Consider the following 11136-nt stretch of genomic DNA (forward strand, 5'->3'; position numbering starts at 1 on the left):
GCAGTGGTGTAGAAGCCGAATTCCTCAGTAATTTAACTCATCCACGAGATCCTTGATCGTTGGAACGAGCTTCCCAAGGCTTGATTAGCAGATTTTTGAACAGATGTATCGATGATGATGGGGGCCAGCGGTCAGGATAATTACGCGATATTATGAAGGCCGCTCCCGGATGGAGGGCAAAAGCTCCCGCTGAGCACGGCAGGGCTGCCGTGTGACTATTAATATTAGGCGGCAGCTTTGTCTTGAGACTTGGGGAACGAACAAGGCTGAGCCAGAGCTTGGGGTGCGTCCACCTGAGAGCAGCTTGGGTGCTGAGCACATTCATGGCCAACCATCGAAGCAGCTGCAGTGCTGAGCCCCGCTGCTGCCGACCAATATATAAGGCCCTCTCTTGCCCGGGTCCATCCTTCCTCCCCATCTCCTCACCCCCTCCTTCTATCGCACTGGAGCTTCTCGGCAGCTCGCGGCAATCCCTCAAAGGACATGCCATCCACTTTTGCCCTTTAATTGCTCTTCCACTTTTCCCACCTCGACACAGACTAGCCCTCTCCCTGTCCACCCAGCCAGCTCGCGCCTGTTCCATCGCGGTCTCCTCAGCCGCATATCAGCTCCAAGGCGCACGCCGCCCAGGACTCCCTGAAGAAAGCGTCTGGCGAGTCAACCATTTTGCGGAGAACTATTGTGTCAAGTGCGCACTTCAAACCCCCAGAAACAGGCACTGACGAGACTCGTCTCACAGCGTAGGATATAGCAGCCCAAGATACACACAAGAAGGTAAGGGGTAAGAAAGGTGTGTCTTTTCAGCAGCCGCGAGCGAGCGTCGATGCCGCGGAACTCGCCGTGTCTGAGCTGGTTGATGAAGTGTAGGACCCACTCCAAGCTACAGGGGGCGTTCGATAGCGCGCAAAGAGGACTCCAGCCGTTTGGCCCGTCCGAGACGGGTGTTGGGGTCGTCGGGGATATCGGCGAGCAACATCGGCCGTCGACTGCTGTCGGTCGGCCTCGGCCGGCCGGGCAGGGTCTGGGTGCGTAGGTCGAGGAGCTGCGTGCTGAGGTGTATGTCCTTCTGTTCTCAGCGATCAGGTATACCAGCGACTGGCCCGTGCAGATCGCTACCACGATCGACAGCTCGTGGTGGTCGCCGTGCTCTCGGCATCGGCGAAACGTTAACGTAGCAACTATGTACCCGCCTCAGGAACCGGTTGACTTCAGCTGCCGGTGCAACGCTCTAGATTATGGCCGCCAAGAACGTTGCACCGACAGCTGAAGTCAACCGGTTTCTAAGGCGGATATTCATTGTTGCTACGTTTCGCCGATGCCGAGAGCACGGCGACCATTGATCGTGGTTCGGATCTGCACAGGTCAGTCGCTAGTATACCGGACCGTGGAGAACAGAAGGAGATACTGCCCAGCTCCACGACCTACGCACCCATATCCTGCCCGGCCAGTCGAGCCCGACCGACGGCGCTCGACGGCCGATATGGCTCGCCGATATCCCTCTACAGTGACCGAGACCGGATAACGCTTACACGAGCAGAAGGCCGACGGTGAGCGAAGAAAGTTGAAGTTATAATCCTATATTACGGGAGACCGCCTCGGAGAAATCAAGGAGCAAGAAAGAAAAACTTGGTAAGGGTGGCAATTTTCGAGAGGATAGTATACGTAGGCAAGTGAAGGCTTATGGATATTATCGCGCAGGCGAAAGGTCACTTCATACTGCACCCATGTCTCAGAAACCGGCGCGTGGTCTTTTCTCCAGCAAGCGTGACGGAGGAGCCCGGAAAAAGGATATCGAAGGCCGACATGTCCAGCCTGATCCTCGGCCCTTTCAGCCGGACAAGCGGCCAACCACACAAGTCATCTGCCGTCAGAGACCCACTGCGCCCCCATGCACTCCAGGCTATCACCAAACAATTCCTCCTCCAACCATTTTTCTCACATATGTTTGTCATTCGGTATGACAGGCTTTATCGACATTACAATATATATTTATTTAGAATTCAGAGACCAGCGGAATATGTTTACATTTTGGGTAATGAACATTAAGCTTTCTTGAAAAAACTTTGGGAAAGCATTCCAATGATTGTTTTTTTTGGCCCCATACGAACGACGAAGGAGGAAAGGAAGGTGGGGGGTGTCGAATGAGAAAGCAAGTCAGGAAGGACACGAAAAAGGGAGGCGTGTACATAGATGAATCTCGCTGCAAGAGATGGCTGGAGAAGGAGAGAAACGACGGACCTGGTGATATTAGATTGCTCTTTGGGCTGTTGTTTCGCGGTCGACCCAGGTTTTTTCTTGGTCGGTGGATTCGGAGGAGGGTTCTTGGCTGCAGGAAGAGACTGAGAGGGCGGTTTCGAGGCCGGCGCAGGATCGGCAGGCGTCGTCGTCTTGCCCTTATCCGTTTTCGCGGCGTCATTTCTGTCGCCCTTACTACTCGTCTCCGGAGTAGTGTCCATCTTAACCTTCTTGATATTCTTTTTGGAGGATGTGGGGGGAGGAGAAGCGGGAGGAGACGCGCTTTCCCAATCCGTGTACGTCTCCTCGACTTCCTCGACCTCTTCCCGGTTCACCCGGTAGCCCTTCTTATCCTTCACTCGGACGATCTTTTTCTTCTTCACCAGCCGCGTCTTCGTCACCCGTTTCCGCTCCGAAGGCTCTTTTGACGTGGACACTTCTTCATCTTGTTGTTCTTCGTCTCCTTTGGCCTTCTTGCTCGGCTCTTTCGCAGTCGTCGTTCTTGGAGAATCTACATTCATTATAGCTCATTAATTAAACCAGGACGGGTTAAAGATAGCTTCAAGCGATGACAAACCGGTCTTTGATTTCTTGTCGGCCGAGCTTTTCCGATGGTCGGCCTCGGTAGCCGGACGCTTAGCGGGAACGGTGGGGAGGACCTCGCACTCACTGTCGGCGTTCCCGTTGTTATCAGTGGACGCTTTCGTTGGTTTCTTAGCGTTCAGTTTAGTTTGAGTGGTTTTGGCAGTGGTGGCTGGCTTTTCCTGGACGCTGTCCACACTCTCTTTCCTCTTGTTGGGCTTAGAAGAGGCTGGCTTCTTCGCGTCATCTGCTTCATTCCTCTTGGAACCTAGGCTCTTTGGTTCTGCCTGCTTCCTCGATGATTCCGAATCTGTAGCCTATCATTCAAGAGAGCAACAGAATCAGTTTTTTTTTTCTTATGCAAAGGCGGAGAGAGTTCTGACCTTGCTCTCCTTTGCTGATGATTCTGTCGTTAGTTTTTTGTTAGATTTAGGTTGTAAGCTGATCCGTGCCTCTGTATATGACTTCAGTAAGTTTGGATCCTTGGAAAAGCAAAGGAAGGGAGTCATTAGTTCCGGGGCCAGGGGGCATAGATTTTTGAACCATCGAAGTAATTACGGGAGCTTGAGTGGCACTGATGCTATAGATTTGTACATACGACACTGAGTCAAACTTTGATTTGAACTCTTATTTTTTTGAGAAAAAGAAAACGAAGGAAGATAGAAGGAATCAACGAAAACGATCAAGCTAACGAGAGAAGAGAAGAAGGTTATGAGGGTCGTATCGAAATCAGCTTGACTTTGTGAGCACGACCGTCAAATTCCGAGTCAAACCGAGCAGAAGACAATCAGAAACACAAACCTTCAAGTTCAGAAGCCCGGGCCCTTTCGACCTTGGATGTTTTGATGGACTCTGCAACGGGCTTCTTGTCGGCTCCAAAAATCAAATAAGTCGGTTCCACCTTCAACCGCTTAGCGTCCTCGGAACCACAGAACTCTTCCAGCAGTTGACGCGCTCGGTCGATGCCACAAGCCGCTTCCGTAGCCAAGTCTCGATACGTAACCTCAAGGGAGACCAGAGATAATTGTTCGAGTTCCGAAAAAAAGAAAGCATCAGAATCAGCCTAGAGTAGAATGAATTTTCATGAAAGGATGAGGAGAGGGTTTCTTACGGTTGCTTGGTCGAACATGATCTGCTGTCGGATCCATTTCTGGACTAGCTGGACATCGACTGTCTCCATCGCGCACCTCGAAATATCCGTGGAGGGTGTGGAGCTTGAAGCAATCGTTTCGAGGAAGTGCCTGGCGCGAACTCGGGGACGCGGCAACGCTTTACCACCTCTGGACGGCCACACTGCCCCCGGCACCACCACAACCAACTCACAAAATCAGGGAAACTGCATCAGACTCGCAAGCAATACAGCATGTATGAGAGTTATGTGTTTGACTTGATGGAGTCCAGACTGTGCACCCCTCGTATCTATCCATCAAGGGCTATTCTTATAGTTCAAGTAGTTTGCGGTAGACTCAGAAGGATGTAAGCAAATGACTTGGCAGAAGATTCCGCAGAGTCCAAGGTTTTTCTTTTTCTTTTCTTTTTTTTTGCTTGTAATTAAGGGGTTTGGCATAAATAAATCTGGCTGAAATTGTCTGCGAAGTTTCCAGGGTTACATGAAATGAAATAAAACGATGATATAACCTAGTGTACAAATGGGAGGTCCGTGTATGTTTGCACTCTACCGCCCAGAAACAATAGATAAACAAAGAGCTATGCTGGATAGCGGAGTCAGATATAGGCCAGTGTATGTGGTCGAGCAGGATTAAAGGGAAGCTGGGGGAGCGAGCTTAGATGGTGATGCTAGAAAAACGTTTATCATTTTTGGTGATCAACGTCAGATCGCTATCTTTGATTTCCAATTTGATTCTAGAAAAGTAATCGAACGAGCTTGACTCGTTGAGGATGAGCTTCATGTTTTGCAAGCTCGAGATAACCATCATCAGTTCCTCGTGAGTCGGCTCAGGTTGAAAGCCTAAGGTATTGGCAAGCCGGATGTGTCGGGAGATCACCTAAGACAAAACCAAAGAATCAGTTCAAATGCAATAAAAGTGTGTGTATATCGGATATATATGTCCCCCCCTCGGAGACGGACGATGAAATGTAATAGACTGACGTCGCCCAGTTCCACCTCGGGTATCCCGGCGACCTTGATTGCCTTTGAGATCGATAAGAGCATGATACTCTGATGAGGGCTCAACTGTCTAATGAATCTGGACACTCCCGAGGATATCATCTCTTCATAAGTATCGATGACATCTTTGACTTGAATCAACCGAGCCTCTTCGCCGTTTTCCTTGCGGATCTCGTTCTCCTTCTCGACCCTCTCCAAGGTACTTCGACAGAGATCGAGTGCTTTCCGCACGTCGCCGGTGAGGGAGGAGATTTTCTTAGAGACCCATTGGACCGCATCCTTCACAAACACCAAGTCTTGGAGTTCGGATAATCGGGTCTCTAGGATTTCCATCAGTTGGTGGTGGTTGTACGGCTTGAATTGGATCCGGTTCGAGCCTAGTCGCGATCGGATCTTGCCATTTAACTCGGTCTCTGGTAAGTCCATCTTGTTGGCTACCGCAATCACTATCAATCTTGAGTGGGCTTGGTTCGGCCAATTGAAAAAGTTGTAGATCACCTCCTGCTTCCGGGTGACTAGCTGATCCAGTTCATCAACTAGTAATACGCTGCATGAGCAAGAAAAGATATGTTAATCCAGATTAATTAGTATATCATCGGGATCATTTGGACCCACCAAGTTTCTCTGTCTGGAGAAGGAGAATTGAAATACTGCTCCAGGTTTTTGAGTGCTTCACGCGCCGAGGTACGCTTTGGAGGCGAGTTGGAATCGTCTGCAAGGAGATGTTGCGAGATGAATTCCCAGAATAAGATGAAAGTCTGGCTCGGTTCGGTGACTTTCATCCCGTTGATTTCGAAGAACTTGAACGGATTGAGCTGGCCATCGCGTACTTTCTCTTGCAAAGAGCTGATGACGCTGTGGACCGTTGCCGTTTTCCCGGTTCCGGGTACGCCAGAGATGTATAAGCAGCATCCGCTCGATTCCGAGATCGACTCCGTCAAGGCCCCCTCCAGTTCCGCAAACTCCTCCTCCCTGCATGGGAGCCACGAGGGCGTCGAGCTCACGTGGAGTATCTTTCGCGCCTGGTCCCATGGATCGATAGCCGGCGGCACTGGTGCGGTCGTCGATGCTTGCACGTCCTCCCTCGGCGCCTTGCTCGGCTGCGTTGCTTTCTTCCGGCCAGCTCGTGTGACCGAATGCTCCTTCTTCTTCTGCGAAACTCGCGCCGTCTTGGCTCGTTGGAGCTCCTTCGTTTTCTTTGGCGGCATTCTCAGCTTCGAGCTCGTCTGGTTCTTCGTATCGTCGGACCCCGTTCTGTCAACTGTGTGCCCGTCTCGCCCTCAAGCGGAAACCCCGGGCGCGTCGTATCTACGCCCCTGCTGCGGCCAAGCCCGCTTACGAAATTTGTTTTTCGCTCGCGCGGAAAACAAGGCCCCGTTTGGAGCCGATATATGAGTTTTTTTGCCTGACATCCTATGTGACATCTAATCAGGTCCGCCAAAACTGGATCAGATGTCACAAAATTCCAGATTATATCGCGCAATTATATCGGCTCCAAACAGAGCCGTGTTTTTTTTCGATATTGTGTTGTTTGGGACCGGAAAACAGCCTGTTGAGAAACGTGTACCATAGCCTTCCTGTTCCTTGGTCCTGTGATCACCGGTATCCTACCATCTCCACCATTCAATGATCAAGACAAACCTATCCACCCTTGAAGACACCAACATCAACACGTCAACGCACCACCTCAACCATCAAGACACGACACACATCACCCCACCCATCCAGCCTCATCAAGAATGGTTGATAACAAGTTTGTAGCCACCCTGGCTGCTGCCGGAGCAGCAATTATCGAGATGGATCGCGTCTTAATTACGCTCGCCGCCGCTGGAGTAGCTTGCAAGTACCTCGGTAGTCTATGGAATACATACGAGGCATATTATGGAGATGGAGGGCAAGCACGATACACTAGATTCCTGCTGGATGAAGTCAGGCCCAAGCTCTTCTGCGAAATCACTCGGATGGAACGCACAACTTGGGCAGACCGCTGGTCGTTTGTCCAGATGTGGGGTGGTGATTTAGATTCAATATTGTTATTGTCATCGTCCTCATCGCTCTTCGCTTTTTTTCTAGCTTTCTTGGGTGCGGATTTCTTCTTTGGTGGGGGCTTTGTGGAGCTCAAGCTGGGTGCTGGAGAAGGCGCAATAGTGGCAGAGCTTTCGACTGGTAGGGCGGATGGTGGAGCAGGTGGTGGAATGTCCATGAGGACCGCTGGATCGATGTTATGGTCCATTGCGATGAGTCAACTGCTGGGCAACGGTGAGTGACGAGTACGTAATCAGTATGAAGAAACAGGGTCAGACCTGTTTCTGGAAATCGATCGTTTGGATAGAAAAACAATAGGGGGTATCAAATATGACTAAATCCACCATTATGTAATTGACAGGTTTGAAAAAACCCACCATTTTTAAGACATGCTGGCTCTTCTTCTACTCCATTTTGGGAACTGCTGGTGAGAAATTTCATTTTTGGCCAATTGACTGGTTTCTAATTGTGGATTTCTCATATTTGATACCCCCTAATATCCAGTTATCCCCAAAAACATGCGCTGTGGTACATGTTTTTTGGCAAAAACTGTTTTTCGGAGATAAACTTGTTTTCCAGGCAAAAAACAGTTTTCTGAACTGCTATGGTACAGGCCCTAACCTCAAATCTTCCTGAGCGTGTACAGCCTCTCCGTCAAACGCACGAAGTGCGGGAGAGGCTTGTGTCTAAAACGCGCATGCTCGCGTGTCACGGTTGGGCTTCTGAGGTCCTTTTTTTTTGTAAAACTCCTGTAAAATACACACAACCACCCAGTGGATAATAATGTTGGGTAGAGTGTACCCAAGATGGAGGTCTTCATCCCCATCAAGAAGGATTTTGATTTTTTCAAAAATTGTATGTGTAGGATTTTTACAAGCCAATTTTAGTTCAACGTGACTTGTTTTTTTTTCTTCAAACCAAACCATTCCTTATGTAATCAATAGAGGACAAGATGGCCATCCCAGGATATTAAACAGAATTTTTTAGAGGAATTTTGTGAAGGAGGGATCCTGGTTGAGAAGCCAAGAATCAACTTCAGTTCAATCCTGAAGAGTCAGATTTTCAGATTTTCAAAATCTTGAAAAAATTCCTGCTGCTCCAATTTTCAATATTTTCTTTTGAAAAGCGGATGAGGAGGTCCGCACCATCCTCCTCTATCTCCAACCCAACTTTTTACCTCCGGGGAGATGGATGTACAGGAGGTGCAGCCGTCCAAAAGTCGGCTACACCAAAACTGGCCAACCGTGACGCGGTTGTAAGTCGGTTTTAGACTCAAGTCCCTCCTTTGGAGGGGTTGCTCTGCGACCAGGGCTGCCCGCCCCCCCGCAGAAGAGGGACTTCCACAAGTTCCCGATCTTCCAGTGTTAGACTGGGCTCGCGCGTGCACGCGAGCCCAGTCGTAGACTGAGAATCCCTGCGATATTTTTAAAATCCCTCTCATGTGAAACCTGCTGCAATCCCGCCCGGCTTTGACTACTACACTCCAAACCTCGCCCCCACACTCCAAACCACATAGCTGCAGTCGTCCTAGCCAGTCCAACTCCTGGGTTCAACTGATTTATCACAATACTATCAGCTCTAACCCAACTGACTGGCCTGCCCACATCACCCACCGACCACCTGACCTCTCGCCGGGAATCCAATCAAGAAGTCGATGTGCATCTGGGTCTTCACAATTCTGTTGATGGCCGGGGACGGGAGGAGTGATGTTAAAGCCGATGGAGCCAATCTAAGTCGGCTGATGGTTTTGCGAGACAAGGAGACCGACTTCCGCCAGCGCTCCCCGAACAAACACACTTGCCGTTGACAACAACACACCCAGTCTCACCCTTGCCAAACAAACCAAACCACCACCACCACCACCTTTGTTGCTGCTGTCCGGCGCCACTGCTGCTCAGCCTTCTGTTACTTCCTGGCAGGCATTTTTTTCCTTCCGTCAAAAAAACCATTATTGATGCGGCCGCGCTTGAGGTATCTTGACCTGCGCTAGCGGAGGGCAATCAAAACAAGTGGCTAGCGGCGGTGTAATTCCATCAAGGATCAGACTATTCTCACGTATTAAACTCCTTACCCTTGGGCCCTGTTCTATTTGTGTGCAATATTTCACTGCCAGCATAATTGGCTGGGTTGAGGTTATCCCAGTTAAACTGAGATGAACTCAACCAATTTAAACTTGGTTGATCTTAACTGATGAAATATAAATCCAAGGTACCCCCCTTGGGTTTTTATTTCATTGGATGAGATCAACCCATTTTAAATTGGTTGAGTGCATCCCAGTTAAACTGGGATGAATTCATCCCAGCCAATTATGCTGGCAGTGTTTGAGTATTTGGTGGTTGCTAAAGTTTGACCCCCACTTCCTCAAAATAAATGTACTTCAGATGCTTGGGGCTTGTTCTACAGGGAAGGTATATCAGTAGGGTCCAGGGAGTTGTGGGTGAGGCCTTGATGAGCTTAGCACAAGTCAAGAGATTACTTCTCTCTCAACAAGCCATCATCAGTTTCTTATTCATCTTGCGCATTCTTAATGCTATCCTTCTGCGGAGAGGTTCAATTGACTCTTATCATGTGGGTCTTGCTGCTGCTGCTGTTCTCTGGCTTTGGAGATTTGAATTCCCACCATGTCTGTAGTGTATAGGTTGCACTGATTTTTCATGGGGGGAGGTATGCAGCCATTGGCTTCTCTCATGCTGTAGCAGCGGTTGGTCAGTAAGATCTGAGAGCTAGGTGACCTGGTTGCAAATGCAGATTTGACCATCACTTTACTACTTGGAGGCTTCAGAAAAAAATGAAACACATAAAGCAAGCCATGCTTGCAGAAAGCTGTAGATTTTTTATCCCTGTGGTGTGCATAAATTAGGAGTTGTTGTCTTGGCAATAGTCGGAGATTTGAGATAGTGAGAGAAGGTGATTCCATTGTAACTTGTCTCTTACCTGAAGTTTTGCTACACAAGTGGGAAATCATCACTTGATATGTATGTAGCCTTAGGTACTTTGTAAGCTCGTGACCAAGCTTCACTGAAAGGGGGTGTCTTGGGCGGTCTCAACGGGGCGCGATACAAGGTCAAACCTTGGAGGGAACACTTCTGGAACCTAACTAGGGATGCATTGCACTAGTCCAGGGGAAGTGTCAGTACTTCCCTGCTTGTATATACAATTAGAGATGAGAAGAGGAAATGCTCACCTAGTCCAGGGGAAGTGTCAGTACTTCCCTGCTGGACTAGGAGGGCGCGGGTCGACAAGGCCTAAGAACTCGGTCCGAGGTGATTTGGTGACATCCTCGTGACTCCTTTGGTGAGGTTGCGGGGCGTGAGCTCACATCCTCCCCTCCTATAAGACTAGTGGAGGGGGTCGATATGGTGGGCGGTGGTGTGGTAGGCGGGAGAGGCGATCTCACGTCGGGGCTGGTCGAGGTGGCTGTAGAGTTTTCCGGAGAGGCTTCGAGTGGTGTCGGAGATGATGGTCGGTGTTTGTTAAATTCTTTCACTTTTGAGATATGAAAGACCGGGTGTCGTCGATCGCCCGGCGGCAGCTGTAATTCAATGTTTTGGCCGTGGTTGGATACACCGATTATTTGGTAAGGTCCCTCAAACCGCGGCTTCAGTTTGTCGGTTCCCGGTTGGTGTCTGTCGCGCCAGTCGGCCGAATTGAGCCACGCCTTACATCCTTGTACAAGTGGCTCGCGGTCCTTGCGTCTTTTATTGTGGTGTGTTGCCTGTCTGATGCGGCTTACCCACAGGGCGTCTCGGGCGTCTGCCCAGCTGCTCTCGCGGAGTTTTAGCCAGGTGTCTAGAGCGGGGATCGGGTTGTTGTCTGGCGGTAGCGACGGAAAAAGTCGTGGTTGTCGTCCAAAGACAAGTGTGAATGGGCTGAACCCCGTTTCCCCATTTGTTGCGCTGTTTATTGCGAATTCAACGGCAGGTATGGCTTCCAGCCACTTGCTATGTTTTCTGATTGTAGTCGAGCGCAGAATTTGTCCAACCGTTTTGTTTGTGCGTTCGCTCCGACTGTCCGCCTGCGGGTGGAAAGAAGAGGTCATGTGGAAGTTGATGTTCATCCTTGCCATCAAAGCCTTCCAGAATTTGGATGTCCAAGACTTATCGCGGTCACTAATGATCGATCGTGGGGCACCAAAGGTGGCAGTCCAACCGCTGAAGAACCGGGAG

General features: G+C 49.8%; 3 protein-coding genes across 3 annotated transcripts; 1 reads left to right on the forward strand and 2 right to left on the reverse strand.

Moving 5' to 3' along the window:
- Nucleotides 1-323: 323 nt before the first annotated feature.
- PtA15_8A95 (uncharacterized protein) lies at nt 324-1551 on the forward strand (the record flags this gene model as incomplete). Its single annotated transcript, XM_053172268.1, has 4 exons — nt 324-688; nt 868-991; nt 1084-1165; nt 1286-1551. 4 exons carry the CDS (start codon nt 324-326, stop codon nt 1549-1551), a joined length of 837 nt encoding a protein of 278 aa, XP_053022749.1.
- A 491-nt stretch (nt 1552-2042) lies between these two features.
- Nucleotides 2043-3997, reverse strand: PtA15_8A96 (uncharacterized protein; the record flags this gene model as incomplete). The annotated part of the gene is made up of 7 exons (XM_053172269.1): nt 2043-2061; nt 2239-2746; nt 2813-3134; nt 3201-3299; nt 3376-3443; nt 3619-3820; nt 3929-3997. The coding sequence occupies 7 exons, from the start codon at nt 3995-3997 to the stop codon at nt 2043-2045; spliced, it is 1287 nt and encodes a 428-aa protein (XP_053022750.1).
- Nucleotides 3998-4601: 604 nt separating this feature from the next.
- PtA15_8A97 (uncharacterized protein) lies at nt 4602-6153 on the reverse strand (the record flags this gene model as incomplete). The annotated part of the gene is made up of 3 exons (XM_053172270.1): nt 4602-4823; nt 4928-5492; nt 5561-6153. The coding sequence occupies 3 exons, from the start codon at nt 6151-6153 to the stop codon at nt 4602-4604; spliced, it is 1380 nt and encodes a 459-aa protein (XP_053022751.1).
- Between the last annotated feature and the right edge of the window lie 4983 nt (nt 6154-11136).

The sequence above is a fragment of the Puccinia triticina genome, chromosome 8A (genome assembly GCF_026914185.1).
Source record: "Puccinia triticina chromosome 8A, complete sequence".
NCBI classification, from domain to species: domain Eukaryota; kingdom Fungi; phylum Basidiomycota; class Pucciniomycetes; order Pucciniales; family Pucciniaceae; genus Puccinia; species Puccinia triticina.